At 42.4% G+C, this 21116-nt stretch overlaps 1 protein-coding gene across 1 annotated transcript in view; it reads left to right on the top strand.

Annotated features, from left to right (window-relative positions):
* LOC126188969 (fringe glycosyltransferase) overlaps positions 1-21116 on the top strand; it is a 620508-nt gene that overhangs the window by 294842 nt on the left and 304550 nt on the right. The window contains exon 5 of the mRNA XM_049930739.1: positions 12441-12500. Within this exon, the coding sequence (XP_049786696.1) occupies positions 12441-12500 (60 nt within the window). The remainder of the gene's footprint in view (positions 1-12440; positions 12501-21116) is intronic.

The following is a 21116-nucleotide window of genomic DNA, read 5'->3' as shown; positions in this document are numbered from 1 at the left end:
TGAGGAAATAGACAATAGCACAACATACAACGAAAGAAGTGTAAAGAAGAAAACAGTTACATACATAAAATTTGTCTTCTACATTTTCACAATCACCGTGCAATACTTACCGTCTCCGGTTGAAAACGGCCTGAAAAAAAGGCGTTGTTCAGGAGATAATGATAAACTGCATCTCAATGCCATATTAAAGTTCACATGACGATTGCAGGAAGTAGACCTCTGGACAGTTACGAACTTCGTCGTTTATGTATGAGCTACAGTGTATTACATTTGAGAGCAAAATGAAGTGGTGTAGACTAGTCAAAATGACTACGTTGACATCAACAAAAACTTTTGTTTCAGTCATGATAGGACATGTTTCGTCTTGTGCAAAATCTTAAGTTTTAGCAACACGTGGTATTCATGGTACGGCAACCAAATACACGAGGAAGAAGTAAGTTAGTCAGTCCTGACTGCAGGGATGACGCTGTTATTTATTAGCAATGTCAAGTTTCATCTCTTTCAGGCATTTTGAGATTGGCTGAATATTATATGGTGTTGGGTACATGGGAAACCTATCATCATTCAATATCCAGCCAATCTGAAGATGTATGAATCAGGCGAAACGCGTCATTGCTAAATAAATAAGAAATATAACACTGCAACCAAGGCTGACTGTTTTGTTTCTTCCTCGTACGTGAAGTGGTCGCGTTACTCTAAGCGATGTTTGAGCTTATTTGTTTCCATTAAATGGTTAAAATGGTGGGTAACTTGTCCTCAAAATCGTGTTGAACGATTTATTGCGAAGGAGAAGTTATTAAAGTATGGTGAATGTTTTTAAGTAGTATGTCTCTTCGATAGCAACGGGAATAAAATTCTCGACTGCATTCAAATGGGCACGTGAAGTTTGTTCCAAAACTGCAACCGTGGAGAAAGTGCACAATATGGTAAAGTGTGATCGCCTCCCTCTTAAGTGAACACCTGTCGAACACAGAATTGGGGAAGAAAGAAAACATTGGCAAGAAGAAAGGACAGGAAGATAGAACATGTGTTAAGACATCAGGTCCATGGTACTGGACGAAGCTGTAGACGCGACAAACTGCAGAAGAAGGCGGAGATAGGAGTATAACCAAGAAATAATCGACATTACCCTGAGGTAAAGAAGTTGACATAGGAGAGCTAGACGTGGCGGGCAGCAACAAACCAGTCTGAAGCTTTACGGATGACGAAAAGGAAGACATCAGCAATTAATCTTAAGTGAAAGAGCGGCGCGTAGCGCGTTAAACGGATTACACGGTTTCTGAATGAAGAAACCGTTTTTTAAAACTAACTATTGGCCGTAAATTGTATTATGCAAAATGCCTTTATTGCAGCCAGTAATATGTATGACATCACTGGTCATTTTCGAAAGTATTGCATCAGTGATGAGTGCGTCATATTTAAAATCTGACGGCCGGCCGGAGTGGCCGAGCGCTTCTAGACGATACAGTCTGGAACCGCGCGACCGCGACGGTCGCAGGTTCGAATCCTGCCTCGGGCATGGATGTGTGTGATGTCCTTAGGTTAGTTAGGTTTAAGTAGTTCTAAGTTCTAGGGGACTGATGACCTAAGAAGTTAAGTCCCATAGTTCTCAGAGCCATTTGAACCATTTTTTAAAATCTGACACACACGTCACCGACGCAGTGCATTTGAAAATGTTGAAATGCACGGTGAAAACCTTTAGCTGTTTCCTATTTCTCACAGTGCTGCCAGTTGCTGTCACAGACCATTGTCAAGTTTAGTATTAATGGCAGGAATGTTATACCATCACGTAAAAGATTATAAGTTGCTGTTGCAGGCCGAGTATAGTCAACCAAATTATCAGCAATATAATAAATGTACAAGGCTCTCGTCGCCAGAAGTTTATTCGCATCAAAAGTCAATTACTGACTACGGTTGGCCTGCAACAGCAACTTGTAATCGTTCCTGCCATTTATGCCTGCTAAGCTTGAAAATGGTCTACGACAGGAACTAGTAGTACTGTACCAAATAAGACAGCTAAAGGTTTCGCCATGAATTTCAACGATTTTTTAACATATCAGTTGAAGACATAAAGTCTGAAAATGAGTCCGTGATCATATTTTTGGCACTTTATTTTACAGGTTCGTCTTGGTCACATAAATTTTTACATTTCAGTATGACTGGTTTCGGCTACTGCCATCTTCAGATCACGAAATCTTCAGATCACGAAATCTTCAGATCACGAAATCTTCAGATCACGAAATCTTCAGATCACGAAATCTTCAGATCACGAAATCTTCAGATCACGAAATCTTCAGATTTCGAAATCTTCAGATTTCGAAATCTTCAGATTTCGAAATCTTCAGATTTCGAAATCTTCAGATTTCGAAATCTTCAGATTTCGAAATCTTCAGATTTCGAAATCTTCAGATTTCAAAATCTTCAGATGTAGTATGAACGTCAAACTAAAAATGTAGGTACATAGTACATGCTTACTTTCTATGTACCTACATGTTTAGTTTGACGTTTATACTACATCAGAATATTTTATGATCAGAAGATGGCAGTAGACGAAAGCGATCATAGTGAAATGTAAAAATTTATGTGATCAAGACGGATCTGTAAAAGAAAGTGATTACTTAGCAGCTGATTTTTCACACCTATGTGCATGTATTTGAAAATGGTAACACGCCGAAAGGGGCCAGTAATGCTCTACATACACACGGTGGGATAAAGCATCCCGCTTAATAGGACTGACAGGGTAGCGTACCTCAGATGGTAAAAACGGAACCGTTATAGGATCACTTTGCTTTTGGCTGTCCGTCCGACTGTTGAAAACCCCTTTTTTTCTGGAACGGGGAGACGTATCAATTTGAAATTTATATCACATGTTAAGTTGGCGGCAAAAGATACAGCCATTTACGTCTCATTTTTATAATCGCAAACACTCTCATCAAAACCTATATTGTACTTCCCGTTGACCTGCAATCACGATATTTGGTAAGAAGCAAGATTTTGCAGTACAAGAAAAGGAAAAACCGAAAATTGTGAATTTATTATTATTGCACACGAAAAAAAATATTTTTTGTCATTTGTAATAAACATTCTCGGAAGACTTTGAATTACCGGAACTGATGTCTTGCCGGTAGCGATATCAGTACCAGGCAACAATTGTCATGATCCTCGATTCCCGGGATGGATGAACTGTCTACATACATAACTAAGTTTGTCCGGAACCCTCAGAATGCGAGATCTGCTGACACCTGGCCATTTTTTTTTAAACGCTTCCATCTTTTCAGACGAAAAACGCTAGTATGACAAGATTTCGAAGGGATGTAACAGGAATTCCCGTCATGTTGATAAAAGCAGTGACTATCCCATCATAAAGGTCTGCAGATCTGTAGACATGTACAAGCACGCTGTGTGTGTGTGTGTGTGTGTGTGTGTGTGTGTATGTGTGTGTGTGTGTGTGTGTGTGTGACATCATAAATCGGTAATAAAACAGCCACAAAAGCCCATAAACGTCGGCGCTGTACAGAGTTAGATCAGGTGGTGCGAGACTGCTTTAACGACGGAGCCACGACCTCTGGTGTCGCAGCGCAACTGCCGGCGGCCTCACGCTTCGGGTGTAATTAATTCACAGGTGAGCCCGGCTTGTTAAGTCGTGCGTGGCGAGTGCTAGTTACGCATGCCCGCGGTGTAATTGGCGACGAGCATCAGAAACGCAAATGACTCACGAAGCGCGCGCTTGGTGTGCTTCCAAGCTTTTGTTTCCCGCGTCGCGGCCAGCCACGCACAAACACGGGCTCGCTCTGTCCCCTCGCTGACGCGACTGTCAAGTAGCAGCTGGGGCACACCGCACCTTTTGTCCGTGTCGTTAGTAAAACACCTGAAATCCCAATAATAAGACACGCGGATTTATGTAGGCGACGTGAGCCGAGAAGGCATTAGCCGCAGCTGGTGTTCGGATTCCATACCTCGAGGTAAGATTTATGTTGCGATCTAGCGTTCCCGTCAGACGTGGCACGGTAACCGCAGTCTGCAGCGCCGGTTTCAAAACAGCGGCTTTTGTGGAAGGTGTACGTAACAAGTCGTCGCCCAGGAAACACACTGCTGTCCACACTGAAACTATCATCGGGAACCATAAATGACGCTTCACGTATAGTTCTCCAGCAGAGTTATATTCGTAGGCTGTAAGTCTTTCATTTCGATCAATAAGTCGATATGTCATGAAAAATAACACATGACGGTGTGAGTTATAATATAATTAACACGTGACTGTTTCATACATACGGAGTATAAGAAAAAAAAAACGCAGTATATGAAAAAGTGCCAATTTTGTTGCAGAATACCATACAAAATTTCTTACTCACATGGTCATGCGTACTATATTGAAGGAAAAAAACAAGAGGTAGTAGTAGCAGCAGCAGCACGAGTCGTCCACGCATGCCTCTCTGGTGACGCTGGAGTGGGAGCAAGCCGTTTCGTATCACGGCGGTGAACGAAATTTCCATCATGAAGATGGAAAGGAGGCGGCGGCAGCGGAGGCGGTGCAGTAGTAATAGTTTTCAAACACCAGCGCTTATCCTGGATCAGATTCCACAAATTTAAAACCCGTGCTTGATGCCTCGTTGAGCACGAAGAAATGTGTTACAGCTGATGGTGACTCTTTCCTCGAGCTTGTACGCTAAGTTCGACAGACGGTGTTGGGAAGCTGTGCGCCATCTCCCTGCCTTTCATCAATACAGCACTACACCGCACAACTCTACCTAATGGTGGCCAAAGAGCTTGGCGCTTCGTAGCAGATCGTAGGGAGACAAAGACAAATAACGTCTCCCAGAATGTCGAGGCGTAAGTCGCACATCTACCTCCAACGCCCATTTCCTGAATTAGAAGCTGACATTGACACTCTCGTATAACTCCCCGTTGCTTCCAGATTATGCGATTCGTGCTTGCCAAGCTCTAACAAACACCATACATGTAATACCCTCCGCTTATCTACATAGATCGTACGATTTCGTCTCGCTGAACCTCAAGGCTCCGGCGGTCATTGTGTAAAAGGTTTAGCTTGTAAATTTTTGTTTTTGAAAAACATTATAATAAATGAAAAGCACCAGTTTGCTTTTCATTTATTATAATGTTGTTCTACCAAGAACCGACGGAAGATTCTGTTTGAAAAACATGCTTGAGTGAGAGATATATTTTCTCAGCCTGGAGAATATAAATATGTTAAAAATAATTGACTGCCTCCAAAGATGAGGTTGTGGCCTCCGTATTTTTTTCCTTTTTGTATGCCAACGCTAGAACAGTTACGAATGTAACACCACGGAAGAGATTTCAGGAAGATATAACAAAAGTCAAAGACTAATAAATGATTTTTCCCTTTGCTAAAATTCAGATATTCGTTATAATGATTAACTTTTTAACCATGTTTTCAAAATGAAGGGATGTTAACGCGTCAAGTGTGTACCATTCAAGAAGAAGCGTAAAAGGATTTGCAATAATATTAAAGAAGGAAGCTATAATGTTCTGTATAACGTGCGATCAGAAAATTTCTGTCCGAAGGCTGCACAGTCCAGAATCGGCGTGCCAATCTGGCAAAATCGCCATGGGCGTTGAGAAAATAATCTCACCGGCGAACCAGGTTGGAGATACCCGTGGATACTGCGGAGATACCCTTGTCCTGCCTGCTGCGTGAAGAAGTCCGTTACTGCCAGTTCCACATCATCGTCCGACAGGAATCGTCGACCCTTGAAGGCCTCGTTTAAGGGACGGAAGGCGAGATAATCGCATGGGTAGAGACCAGGCCGATGGGGCGGGTGCTCGAATGTCTCCCACTTGTCCGTAATCGGTGAGGTTAACCTCTCAGATCGACCGACATCTGATGTTGAATCGCGACCAGCCGCACCAATCCATAAAGGTGGTTTTCGACAAACATGCTGCTCCATTCATGTTCTTCACTCTCCGGCGGATGTCAACTGGTGCTTGCCCTTCGGAAATAAAGAAAATAATAATAGCACGTAGTCTGATGATAATCGCGGCATTGTTCACGTTTCCGTGTCTGAAAGACACGAATGCGGCACTGCAGGCTATATTAGGATTTTTAGATAGTATAGCGAAGTTTCTGAGACCTTTTTTGGGCCTACCGCTCACACAAATGGAGTGAAATGAAAAATAACTAATATGTATTATTAATAACTTAGCCAGCATGCACCAAAAGAATATTTACATCGTATTGCAAATTCTTTTGATAATATCATCAGGGTGTTCTGTCCCATCTATCACGTATTCCCAATATTTCTTGAAATTTGCCCGTTTGGTCTATACGAGGACGTTAGCAACTGCATGTGCCAGAAAAATATAAGAAGCTGCTTTATTGTGCGCAACCCCTCTGCGTTTGAAAGTAGTATTGTTGCTATTTCAACAGGAGCTTGTATTTGCAGCTAGGTATACGAGCGGCCGCTGTGCAGTGTGCAACTGGCTTTCCACTTCCCTCAAATCGATAGTAAGCGTAACGAACTTCAAAATATTAGATCCCTCGTTGTTTTAGTCAATGTTTTTGACTCCGGCTGGAATCATACAAAGGAATATATAGCGTGGAAGCATTCTCTTAATACAAAATAATCAATTTTCGGTTTATATTTAAGCAAACCTTGATAATTGTGGTTTAGGTCGAACATATACCATATTGTTGGGACCACAGTAGCTTCAGAGCATTAGTTTCCCAAATTTGTCACGGTACTGGAAGTATGGACTTAGATTAGATTTATTTCAGGACTATTAGAACAGCAGCTTATATTTGGAGCTAGTCATACGAGGGGCCGATGAGCAGTGTGCAACTGGCTTTCTTTCCACTTCCCTGAAATTGATGGTAAGCGTAACCAACTTGTTGCTTTAAGCAATTGTTATTTCAGGACATTATCAGCTTCATTTTATTTCATGTTAAATTCTCCAGCACGAGTGGCTGGCATTGTCAAAGCTTCACCCTGTTTGCCTCCAGTTCACCATCGGCAATGGAGGGTAAAGCTCTGACAATGCCAGCCACTCGTGCTGGCGAAACGTCAGTAAAATCATTAGACGAACGTCGGCCGAAGAACCCGAGACAGAAGCCAATAGGTCGTTTGTAATATTTACTACTAGACACCTCGCCTGTGAGACAAGAATTACGTACGTACCGGGCAGAATAACGGCCAGTGGTTGCGCCAGTTCGTGTCACAAGAGGCGACTCTTGAGAGGGCGGCCGCTGAGGGGCTGCTGGCCACAGCCACGGAGCGCCCCCGCCGGCGCTGTATGGCAGCCGCGGTCGCGGGGTCGCGCCTCGCTTGTGATTCCTGCGACGTGTGGAGGCTCCCGGGGCAACGGCCGTGTATCGCGCTGTATAAATATTTAAGGCGGCGCGCATTAAGCGGGGAAGCGGGAACCTACCTACCAGCCTGCCTTTCTTCCTATCCGTCGCCTTTGCTTGCTTTCGGCGTATGTGCTTAGGTCAACGCGCAAGTAAGAATCACAATGCACAACCCGTGCGAAACGGTTGTTAATTCTGTTCCGGACACCAGCTTAACGACACGGCATCTTAATCAGTAATGGGTCTAGTTGGCACGGCGTTGGGGAGCGCACGGAATGACATAGTGCTAAATCACTGCACTCGAGACCAGGCGGATTAGTGTTTGCGTCTTACCTTTTACCTGACTCCACAAATAACTTCGGGTTACTACTGGCATGCTTGATCCAGCAGCGTTACTCCTGGTTCTTTATTAACCTTAAGTGATCCAGCAAGTGCTTCATCTCAAAAGATTTCGCTCTTGATGGAATGTTAAAACAAACAATAGAGATGACAGTGAGATGCTAGTTGGGCTGTTCACAAGAATATTATAGAGTACCCATTGACTTCTGTCTCGGGTTCTTCGACCGACGTTCATCTAATAGGCAGTTTGTCAACAAGTAGCCACGAAACCCTTAACAATTTTGTAATATTGTAGAGTGTTGAAAAATTAAAATATTTTCTTAAAAAATTGAATTTGAAGGACAGTCTCTTCTTCATTACTCTTCACGTGCAACGCAACTACTATAATAATAATCCATGGATATAGATGTAGTTAGTTATAAACAACGAGAAAACACAGATAAAGAAATGGAAACAATACACAGGAATCAGTTCTGTCAAAACCGTTGGGTAATACAGCCAGAGAATGCGATTAGATAAATAAATAAATAAATAAATGAAAATAAAATGAGAGAAAAATAGCCCTCTCAGAGAGAATGGAAGGGCCATATGAAAGATCAGAGAATCGAATCTGAATGTAGTCCATGATCCAACTGGGTCCATACGCAAATAACAGCAGCATCGATGAAATATCTGCCAACTACAAAATAACACTTTTCTGGCATCTGCGCTGGTTATCCACTGGTAGATCAAGCAGTGCTAGACATATTGGGGCTGTCAGACTACTAACAAAAATAAAGCCCAGTATACTCATCTCATTTCGTAGATTTACTGTTTTCCATAAATACTGTTTTGAATAAATATGATAGTTGTAATAGTTTTGATAATGCAACAGTAAATTAAATTAACTAAAGGAAGTAGCAAAACTAAAGGAGCCGGTAGTGACGACAAAGATAGAATACGACACAGGCTCGTTAAATAGGTGTACCACATCATCATCATAATCATCATCATCATCTGCCGCAGCAGTCGTTAGGCACACAGTGCTGGATAAAGGCCACATCAAGACTTATCCATGCATTACGATCTTCGGCCAAACGAACCACGTTGCTCCTGCATGTTTTCTGTTGCTTTTCTCTCAACTCCTATTAGCTCGCGATATCTGTTTTGCAACACAAAGTACTGAACCGTTTCCGCATTAGAAATCCATGTTCCACTCCAGTAAATCACAACTGGCGATGTACACATCCAAGCTTTCTTCTTACAGTTGGGAAGGTCAATTTTGAAAAACCAAAATCGTTCCAGTCAATTCCTGCTCGTCTGTTTTTTTCTTTTACTGTCTTCCGGTCGTCGTCTTCAACTGCATTTAACACACAGCTTAAGTCGTTCTGAGAGTTGATTGTTAACTTGTACGATTTTCTTTTGTACATTACTTTCTCTTGTGTGTTATTTTATTCCTATTGTACGAGTAATTGATTTTATTGCCTCTGTTGATTCCGTGTCTTTCTTATTGAAGATATTATTCAAAGTGATTTAAAAACATACTGACACTTCATGATGTGACACAAACCGGTGGTTCACAAGCATTGTTCTATTCAAAAGTTTCGTTCCCGACCTCCAAAAGCAGCTTCTTCTTTTGTCCGACTAAAATATAAAACTGTTTTCTACGCCATTGGTGTTAATTATAGTCAATGCCTTTTACGTAACATTTCCTGTCCCCTTTCTTGTATAGAATACTATTTACTGGATAGTTACAGTTTTCGATAATTATCTTCTTCAGGCATTTTGTAAATAATTTTGCAGATTCCTTTTGTGTAACTTTTCCTATAGTTCTGCTGTGTTAACGGCGCCCTAGCTTTTCTGTTGAAACAGTGTCGTCTCCAGGCACTTATCCGTTATTCATACTTAAAATGGCTTTATATGGTCACCTCATGTTGCATTACTTCTGGAGCGTCATTATTTCCATTAATAAATGTGTTGTTGTTATTATTCCTCACGTGTTTTTACTAAACCACGTGATGCACGACAGAGGGCATTTTCAGAATTTGGTTTTAGTTTTTCTTTGTCCCCACATTGCTTCCCAGCTCTCGTTATAGGTATTATTTGTTTGTCTGAAAGCTGTTTCCACTTTGTGGCAATGAATTAAATAACCAATCTTTTCCAGGCCAGTCACCCGAATGGTTTCGCGTAAGTATTTGAACTGAGAAACTCTCGTATTTAGCTTTTAGTGTTCTGGATGTAAGATTTTCGATAGACTTGTATTTTATTTAGTTATTTTTCAAATGGTTTTTGGAGAACTACCCTTTCTGGTCTCTCTTTATGAATTCTGTTTATTTTGTGTTGTTTAAATGTAGTGAAACAATCGCCAGGCCGTTTGCGAAAGCTACGCAGTCTGTTCTTACATTCTTCCTAATTTGATTGGTTCGTCAATTTTAGACTCGGGTTGTAGTTCTTGCCAGCCTTGCAGTACTCGTTCTAAGACAGATCTGAAAAGAAATTGAGTGTCTTCGTTTCACTCCTGTTACAGTTTGAAAATGTACTGAAATTTCTCCCCCGCTCTTAGATTTCGTACCATTTAGCGTTTCACTAATAACCGCAGTAGTTTGAGGTGCAGACCTTGTTCTTTTAGAATTTTTAAGAAACTGATTCGAAAGATTTTTAAAATCTATAATGATAGAAACTATTTTATTATTCACTTTTTAGTATCTGAGAATTAGTTCCAGAACTAAAATTTCTTCTGGGCAAGATCTGTTTGCTCTGAAATCTACTTGATATTCATCCGTTCTGGGCTCAAGGTGATGATATGCTCGGTCCAGGAGACATTTTTTAGGGACACCAAGCAGGGAAATCCTTCCATAATTGTTATCGGTTCTGTCCCCGTTCTTATGTATTTGATGTATCGGTGCAGTTTTTCGGTACCCGGAATTTTCTCTATTAGCCAAATGTTTTGCATGATCACTATAATTCCTTGGAAGGTTTGTTGGCATGCTGATTTCACGAGCTGTGCAACAATCCCATCTTTATCAGATGCTAGCTTTTTTTTTAGCAATTTCACCTTCATTCGGTGCTTGTGAATCTACATTTGTTTCTAGGGGAGTTACTGGTGGAAATCTTTCTGAGTTCAGGGCAGTTTAGAAGCTTTTTAAAATACTTTCGAAGTTTTCTGCAGTTTCTTGGCTGTTAAGTGCCAGTTGGTAGTTTTCTTTCTTGAAGCAGATAATTTGGGCTGGTATCCATTTAATTTAATTTTCAATGTTTTACAAAAAATCCTCGTGTTATTTTTTTTAATATTCTTCAATGTCGTGGAGACTGTTCCCGTTTTGTCCTTTTGTCTAAATAATATCGAAGTTTCTTTTTTAGCAGCCGATTTTAATTTGTTACAATTCCATGTATTGTAGGCCGTGTGGAAATGATTTTACAGCTTATTGACAATCTTCCTTCCACCAACGGTGTTTTGTTCGCCTTTGTGAAGGAATTCAGTTTTCGGCATTTTTGATAAACTTGTTTCATGGGTTCCCAACTTGTTTGCTTGCGTTTTGTTTAGTTCTTTTACTAATAGTAGTGGTGCTTTAAATTTAGTCTCTCTTGGATAAGAGAGGGATCATGGCGATAGTTACAGTACGCATTCTTGAATATTAAAAATTTTAAAATGGGCTGACTTAATTTTGAGATAAGAATTTTTACACTACGTATTATATTATTTTAATTTTGATTGGTCCATTTGTGCGCAGAGTATTCACCAGTCGCTTTCTTGAGTTTTCTTTCCCCAAATGTGCATTAAAATCACGCATTATTATTATTACTATTACTATTACTATTACTACTACTACTACTGCTACTGCTACTACTACTACTACTACTACTACTACTACTACTACTGCTGTGGTGAATTAATCAGCTGGAGAATTACTGAGCGGTTAAGTGTGGAGAGAGCAAGACTTTAACCGATTTTTTTTATATTCAACTGAAGAGCTTTACCGACTGGTATTAAGAAAGCGGGAACATTGTGATGAAACCCAAGTTCATACGTATTTTCTTTTATTTTTGCTGTTTGCAGTCCACTGACATCTATTAAGAATTACGCTGTACACGGGATGGTAAGAAATAGCCTGAAAAGCTTGAAAGGTGTTGCAGAGTAGCTAGTGACGATAGGAAATTAAGAAAAAAATTCAGTAGGTTGCACTGTTTCCGAGTTAATTAGCACTGAAGTTTACCAATCAAGCCGTTGGCGCGCGCAAATTCAACCGTCCATCCAGATACAGTAAGTGTCAGTTGTTCTCAAAGCTAGATGATAGCGTACATGATGACGGGCCGCTTGAATTCGCGCGCGCCAGTTGCTAATTATATCGCGGGGAACGGCGCAGCGTATTGATTTTTTTTTCTTTTTTTCCTCCATACTTACCTGCCACAACACGCTGCCCTGCAACACCCTTAAAAAGTTTTTCACACTGTTTCTGACCGTCTTGTATACATGGCATATACAATGTTCATATCATTGCCTGTTGACACGAGGCCATTGACCGTGACCCTCCCCCCCCCCACCCTCTCTCTCTCTCTCTCTCTCTCTCTCTCTCTCTTTCTCTTTCCCACACTTACTGGCTTCTCGATTGGTGACACCACCTGTTAGCAGAAAGCAAGAAAACCCTCAACATCCGCATGGCGTATCGGGATGACGGCCTGCACTTAATCCAGCGGCCCCTGTGTCGACTCGCTCCGCCGGAGCAGGTCTGTAAATTCCGCCGAACAATTCCGTGTAGCGTGGACAAACCAGTAACCTGTTCGGTGTTTTTGTTCGCAGGAAGGCGCTGTGCTGCAAGATGTCGGTCGAGTTTGATGTCTTCCTGGAGAGCAACAAGAAGTGAGTAGCCCACTCATTATAAAGCCTTGCTTAATTGAGTCATAAATTGTACCAGCTTATCGAGTTACGCTTGTTACAGCGCCGTACGGACTTTATCATTGCCATAAATACTGCCCCAGGATTACTTTCGCTGGGACACAGATATCTCCCCGCGCGATGTGCCGTGCCGGCTGTAAAGTTGTTTACGCTGAGAGGAATCCTTGTTTACTTCGGGCTATAGCTTAGGGGGGAGCTCGTCTTACCTTACTTTTTGCTCCTAGGGGACCATTGATCAGCGTACTCGTAAGATGGTAAGCTCAGAAGTAAAATGGAATCTGTGACAGTGTGACTATGACACTACACCCGTGCGTGTTCTCATCTGGTGAGAGGTTATCTGTTCAAATCTTCTGAATTCCAACGCTAGTTACGTGGTGTAACTATCACATTCTTTTCATTGGACGTCTGTGTGTCTGTGTGTGTGTGTGTGTGTGTGTGTGTGTGTGTGTGTGTGTGTGGCGCATGTATCTGACGAGATACTCTGTAATAAACAGAACTAAGTATCTATTCTTCAACATAACGTTACTGTTGTCTGCTACACAAAAATCTGCAACAGGTGTAACATTTATTAGAGAAATGCTACTTGCTGAACAAATCTTCGGATCACCCTCCTCCCATTTTGGAATGAAACAGATACAAATGCAATCTTCTTTCCATTTAGCTGGTATGTGACAAAAACGTACGTCAGCGAGCGATTTCGGCGGCCGCAACACTACTGCTTCACATGCGCGAAAAATATTTTATTGGTTTAAAACGCTGTTCAACTGCCTAAAGAAAAGCACTATGTAGATAAAAACTTCTGCGCTGCCTGTTAAAATACTGTTACTAAAAAAAATCACGACCGGTTTCGCATCAGTGGAGATCAACGTGATAAGTTTCTTCATTTTTTAAACATCTGAAGATGCATTTCCACTGATGCGTAACCGGTTGTCATTTTTTTTAATAAAAGTATTTTAACAGGTATTTAAACAGCCGTTAAGGAAGATTTTATTCACCATAGTGCTCTGCTCGACCTCTAAAATAATTTGTACAGAAAAGCATTATGCTTTACAAAATGTCATATATCGCATGTGTGCAATGTCACACTCTGCCCATAAATACGGAAACATTCTGTTAATGTTTTCTCCTGGTTTCCTACAGCCACTGAAAACTTATTTGTATCTTTTCATACGTTTCACACATATAAATGGAAGCTCATTTACGTTTCCGTGTGCAATGTTTCTCGTTTCGAAATTCGTTTAACGGATCAAAAGTGCCGTGTGATGCAACTGACGTAATAGAAAAGTGGTTGTAGAAGGAGTTAGGTTACTGGATCCCATCTAAAAACTTGTTTAATGCAAAAGCAACAGCAAGCCAAATGCTTCTGCTCATAAAATGAGTGTATATACAGTGACAATATCAATTTATCGTCGTAATAAATAGTAAGACATTCAAAACAACTGTTGGAGTACTGAAGGAAATTTTCTCTGTTTCATGAGACAGAGGTAATCGTAGGGTTTGAAGGAACAAGCGAACACACCTTTTAGAATGGTGATTACACTTCAATATTTGCTAGTTTAGTTTGAATTAATTTATGAGTAAAAGACATATTACTTAAATGCTGTTAAAGTATCAGGCGGTTTGCTTCTCCCCCCCCCCCCCCCAAAAAAAAAAAAAATAGCTTCAGGCTTGTGGATCTGCTGCAGGAAATTGGATACTGCCTCCAAAAATTTCTTTTCAAGAAGAATCTAGCCAAATTTGCTTCAGTCTGAGAGATGGGGAAGTACCGAAAACTCAATGAAGAGCGTTAAAAGTACTTAGCTTAGAAGGGAAATTATTCCTCTGTACTTGACTACTTGCAACCGTTGTTAACATTACATACGTTTCGCAAATAATTGTTTATTTTCTGTTTAGAAAGCACTACCGAAAGAAAATTTCGTGACCAGTGTACAGTAAAGTAAGTGCAGTGTTTCGTCTGACCAGTACAGCACTTGACTAGTCGTGTTTCTGTTGGGAGCAGCTTGCTTTCTTGCTACTTGCTAGCTGACTCATCCAGTCCATTATGCGATTACCTGTGAGTCAACACAGAATATGAAGCTTTTCGCAACGCTGGGTTTTTCATACATCTTTCGTATGTTACCAGGAAGAAGTTTCTACGGCTAACCTGGAGTTGCAACTCAAACCTTTGGGTTCATAGTCTACCGTATTGATTGTTATTTCTCTTTGGTCTGTGTGGTAAATAGCGGTCGAAGTATTTATTTCAAATAAATAATGCTTTCTTTTATTTACATGCCCTCTAGAGCTAAAATTCGATTTTCCAGGGCCGGACAAGGAGCGTCCTATACGGAAGTCATAACAAGTGCGAACTTTCATTTATGCACTTTCTGAAGTTGCAATAGGTTTTAAACATCAATTGCTCAAAAAACAACCACCAAAATGCTGTTCTTCTTCGCTTAAAGAACTGCTGTAATGGTAACGATTGTATGAAAGCAAATAATTGTGTGAATGTAGAGTTGTTTCTCATACATAATAAATAAAGACATGATGCTATCAACACAGTTATTCTAAAGGAGATTAAATTCTTGAAACCCAACTTTTTAGCACAATGAAGGAGTAACCAAGAAGTGATTATAAACATACACTGCTTGACACTTGCTAAGCAACAACAGCCAAATGCTGCGAGCAACTGCAAAATGCTACGGAACACCCGCCCAATGATAGTAAAAAGAGGGCGGGAGGTCGGCCCATGTGGCCGAGCGGTTCTAGGCGCTTCACTCTGGAACCGCTACGGTCGCAGGTTCGAATCCTGCCTCGGGCGTGGATGTGTGTCATGCCTTTAGGTTAGTTAGGTTTAGGTAGTTCTAAGTTCTAGGGGACTGACGACCGCCGGCCGGAGTGGCCGAGCGGTTAAAGGCGCTACAGTGTGGAACCGCACGACCACTACGGTCGCAGGTTCGAATCCTGCCTCGGGCATGGATGTGTGTGATGTCCTTAGGTTAGTTCGGTTTAAGTAGTTTTAAGTTCTAGGGGACTTATGACCACAGCAGTTGAGTCCCATAGTGTTCAGAGCCATTTGAACCATTTTTAGAGGGCGGGACGTGTTAACGGCAGCAAAGCCTGTGCACAAACGCTCAGCGTATGCAGTAGTATGTTTGACGAAGGGTGTTGTGAAACCGACCAGTGCGTTACTCCGTGTCGTATGGCAACATGTCTGCAGAACATAATTTGAGCGGCTCGAATATGGTCAAAGTGTCAATTCTGTGGCCACAGTAATGGGAGTGTCCAAAAGTATCATCCCTCGATTGAAAACGGCCGCAGAAGGTGGAAATGCTGTGCGAAAGCATTCTGGTGGTCGTATTGGCGAAAAGGAACAGACAGACAGACAGACCTTGCAACCACCACCAGTACGCGTCTCTCTGCCAGAACCGTTTCACGGCGATTAAATCAGGCTGTTTTGTATGCTCGGAAGCTTTTTAAATCCATCCCACTTCAACCACGCCATGGTCGACAAAGAGATCGTTGGTATAAAGAGCATGTTGGTTGGGGTCGTCAACATTGGTCCAGAGTGATGATCTCGACGAATCCCAATTCCCCAAGGTTACTGATTCTGGACACTCGTTAGTGTGGAGAGAGAGGGTAACATGTTAGACACGACAGAATGTTCATCAACATCATGTGTATGGCTTAGACGGTATGGTATGTGCAGGCATTATACACAGTGGTTGAACACCGCTCTATATCTTTGCACGAGGTACCACTACAGAACAGCGGTATTGCTGGGATATTATTCTGTATCATGTTCGTCTGTTTAGGAGTGTAGTAGGTACCGACTTCCTGTTCATCGACGACAATTCGCGCCCATACTGAACCGCTGAGATGTCGGACACACTGTGAAGATAACGAACATATGGCATGCCCTGCGTATTCCATGGACCTAAACCGTACAGAGCATGCCTGTGACGCTCGTAAGACATGTTTCTCTACGAGCACCCCCTCCCCGAACCGTGCAAGAACTGAAAAACGCCTTGAGAGAGCAGTGGGACAATATCCCCTAAGGACCTCTCAACGGTTTAGTAGCCAGCATAAATAACAGGTGCAAATGTGCATTAGTGCCCAAGGAGAGCATATTCCTTACTGGAAGTCAGACATCGACCTTCATGTTGAGAGTCTGACCTATCACAAACATGAAAGTTTCTTGTGTCTGTTATCCTGCTTTCCCATGTGGTGAAATCTCTGCCATTTTTCGTAATAAATACACCACCTCTGTTATATATGTGCAGTGTTTCATGTCCCCCACCATTGCCTGTGATTATTCCTATCCAACAATGTCTATGTTACTTAGCAGTTGTTAACCACTGTGAACTGTTTACTCTGAGTGTTTTATGATGTAATGGTGGTAATGAATCTCCCCCCTGCGACCACTTCCAGGAAACTGTGAATATCATTTCCAACTTCCGTGGCGAATTACAGGATAAGCCCCCCCCCCCCCCCCCCCTATTTCGATTTCAGATCACAAATTTAAGATTTTCATTTGAGTTAGTCTCGTATCAACTTCTTTCACTAGACGTAATGCCTTTAAACAGAGGGAGAACGCTTTATCAGAAGGATACTGTACCCTTCCCATAAGCGTTGATTTGGCGTTATTGGATATTCACATGGCTTAAGACAAACGCTGGGGTAATCTGTTTGAAAAAGATTGGCCGATTTCTTTCCCTAACTTCGTTTCATCCTAACTTGAGCCCCATCTTCAAACACATCCTCGCCGACGGAACATAAAACATTATTCTTTCCTTATTAGTTTCTCTATCTGCTTCGCAACTCTCTGTTTAATTAATGAAAAGACTGCTTCATTTACTCCGTTTTCATCTTCAATTTTACGCATGTATACATCCGTCATATGAATGGCGGTTTCAGAGACACTTGACAATGGCTTAGCAAAAAAGCTGAAACCGGTAGTGGACTAAATAAATGGGAGCAGCCTTTTCATTAATTATTTTTTCTTCATTTATTCGAGAGGGAAATGTCTGTGACAGAGTTTTAGCTTCTACATTGCATTTACTTCTGTATTCATTCACAACTACACCCTACAACTCCTCAGCATAGCCGTACATACTTCACACACTTTGCTGAGGTATTTCAGGGTTCCACGAACACGCATGAAAACAGGTCGCAGTGTGCGGTCACGAAATGCAGACTCCACAATGTAATCATGCAGCCATTAAGTTATGTGTAAATTAAAGCGTTTAACTGTGAGCTGTTTTTTATTATAGCACTGTTTACAAGGCTGCAAATTACTTAAAGCCGCTATCTATCTCAGAGTCGTCTCACAGGTTTGAAGAATGTGTTCATGTTTTTCCAAAAAGGAAAAGGATACACAACTAAGCCTGTTGTGAATTAACTTCAGTGAAAAATGGCTACAGTTGTAGGCGAAGAAGAAATTGCCTCGGACTGAGCGGTGGCCACCGACGCAGGACGTGATGAAGCGGGGCACGAACAAGAACAATTAACCGGAAATTAGCCGGCCGCGGGAGCAGCGCTCAGCTCCTTTTGGGCGTTAATTAGCGGAGGAGTTTTATTTTCTACGGCGCTGTATCGCGATAAATTCTGTGTGGGCGGGACGCGCGCCGTAAAGCACTGGGGCGCGGGCTGACTGTGTGGAACCGCAAGAGGCGGGCGGTCTGCAGCTGCCCACGCGTCTCCGTCCCAGGGAGCCTCCCGCCTTTCTGGCAGCGGCGTTTTCCATCACCGTGACTTCCTTACTCCGCCGAAATATTAAGACCGTGTACGTTTTCTGCGATAGACAGTAGCCATCACCAGACATGAAGTCACAAACGATTATCTCTTCTTACTTATCTTTCTCTTCTTACTTATCTTTCTCTACTTACTTACCTTTCTCTACTTATCTTTGTCAAGTTTCTGTCTTTGGTGAATGTACGTCACTGTAAAGCTGCCATTGAGAATTTTTCTGCTAGTTGACACAACAGTTTACACATTGGATTCGTTTTCCGAGAGGCAAATTATTCGGAGTTTGGTAGTTTCCCTAAAAGCTCCAGCTAATGCTAGTTCATTCAACAAAACCACCGTTGATGTCGTTTCCCATACATATCACACACAAATGGCGTGAACGTAACCACCGCTCAAGGATAAATCCTTGGGCCTGTTCTGACAGGCCGACAACAATAGAAAAAGGGAAGCGATATAGATCGTGGGGAATGTGATCTACATATCACCAATGCCTCCAGCCTTTATTCCAAGTAGATGAATCCTGATGACGTCGCTGCTTCTTTATTGAAGCAGTTGAAATGAGGACTGGTTTCTCGAGGTTGACTCGGAAAAAGTATTAGGCAGCGGGAATAGAACCCAGGTCCTTCCAGACCGAAGACAGAAGTGGTAACCATCTGCGCTGTTGCTTTTTTTTCCGGCTACAGAGTCGTTCAGAGCTAGTGTTAAGTCACTAAATATTTCTGTGGCTAAGAGATGTTTCGCCCATACCCCCTTTCAAATTGGAGTAAATAGACCTTTAAAATTTCTAACAAAATCGTCTTATCAGACATTCACGTCCACTATGCACTCCTGCTAAAAAATGCATACAGAATTTACTTGGTATTTTTTCTTCCATCTATTTATTCTCCATTGTCTTTTTACTCTTCCGTTCCCGCTTTGTACTCTGCCTTGCCGGCCGGGGTGGCCGAGCGGTTCTAGGCGCTACAGTCTGCAACCGCGCGACCGCTACGGTCGCAGGTTCGAATCCTGCCTCGGGCATGGATGTGTGTGTGGACGTCCTTAGGTTAGTTAGGTTTAAGTAGTTCTAAGTTTTGGGGACTGATGACCTCAGAAGTTAAGTCCCGTATTGCTCAGAGCCATTTGAACCATTTTTGTACTCTGCCGTTGCCTCTTTTACCACGCTCCCGTTCCCATTCCGTCTTTTCCTCTCTCACTCCCTCGTTAATTCTTTCTGTACCTCCTGATCTCTTTATCTCCTCCTCCTCCTCCTCCTCGCTGCATCCCGTCTCCTAATACCTTCGTTGTTGTCTCCTTCTCCACACTCTCATTTTTTCGTTGCTCTCACCTTATGTACTCTCTTCTCCTCATTCTTTCGTTGTTCCCTCCTCCTCCCTTTGTGGTTCCCACATTCCTTTACTGTTTTTGTCCTGTTTCACACGTGCCTAGAGCGCGCAAAAGGTCTTGTGCCGTTTGGTGACAACAAACTGGAGCATGGAACGAAAGGAAAATAATGTACAAAATTACGTGAAATAATTTCTCTGTGGCTACGAAGTGTTTCGCGACTGAGTCATTGGATAACACTTATCGTTTAACTTGCCACATCAAATTTGGATAAAATTCCAATCCAAATTTGACGCGGCAAGTTTACCGATACCTTCTTATTTTAAATTTCTTTGTGTGTTCCTCGGAAGTTTACTTGTGTGTGCGAATGGTATTGTGGGTGGAATTGGCTAAGAAACTGGAAGAGACGGTAGAATACCTAAGCTTTCGCCACGGCGTAGAGGGAGAGGTAGGTTTGAAGATTTGTGTGTTGTGGTGCTGCGGCTGTCTGAAGGCAGGAAACGTTACGCGCCTGGCGGCAGAGTCGCGGGTGTCGGACACGCTCTGGAGCGACAAAGGCGAGACGAATTGGCCGCGAGGGCGGCGTGTGGAGAGCATTCCTGGCGGCGACACGTGCAGCGCTAATCCCGCCGCGCGCTGCCACAGCACGCCAGACGGGACAAGCTTTGTCCGCGGCTGCGCGGCCAGTCACCACCGTCGGGGACTGGACGGCTTCTTCTGTCGCTTCAGCTGCTACGTTGTGCGGACAGCGTCATGCGTCAGGCTCAGCAAGCTGCTCAGCTAACTCCCATGGCTCTTCACATTCGTCGTCGTCATCCATTAGAACTTCTAGGGATGAGCTAAACTGCAATACGACAGAGATCAGTGATTTCTGTGAAAGCTGCTTTTCGGTAACTGCGATTTTTAGTTGCAGTTTGTCACAGTTTAAAATGGCAATTCACGAATTCACAACTTCTATTTCTCCGCACTCTACCAACGTTAAAATGCAATTCTTGCGACTAATGATACTTCTGCTACTTCAGCGATTTATCACAGTAGATGTCATACTGTCAGTAGTCGCAAGTAGCAACTAACAACAACTGGCAACTACATCTGCTAAATGGAATTTCTGGCCACGTGAACTGTGACAATGTAACGAAAATGATAGGTTCTCGCGTGCAAAGTGACTACTTCTACAGTGTGCCATTAAAGAGACTCACCTCTGCCAAGAACTCTGTCATGCTCGAAGACACTGTAAATGTGCTCCAAGTTTCGGCCTACTGTTTGGGCAGTTGCTCCGTCCTGTTGGGTTGTGGTTATATTGCATACATTCACGTTTAATAGTGAACACTCGTCCGGGATAATTTTATTTTTCACGCCCTGTATTTTTAGTTGCTACTTGCAACTTATAGTTGTGGCCAGTCACTGAAATCTCAGCCAAACCCTGTAACATCACACAAGGTTCTTAGAAAGAAGTGGGAACTTCGGCCAATAGATAGCACCCGGTGTTGAACTTTAAATGCTACTATTAGTTGCTACTTGTGACTTACAGTTGTG

This window comes from Schistocerca cancellata, chromosome 1, assembly GCF_023864275.1.
Source record: "Schistocerca cancellata isolate TAMUIC-IGC-003103 chromosome 1, iqSchCanc2.1, whole genome shotgun sequence".
Lineage (NCBI taxonomy): Eukaryota > Metazoa > Arthropoda > Insecta > Orthoptera > Acrididae > Schistocerca > Schistocerca cancellata.
The sequence above is the reverse complement of the archived record's forward strand: the minus strand, read 5'-3'. Positions and strand labels throughout refer to the sequence as shown.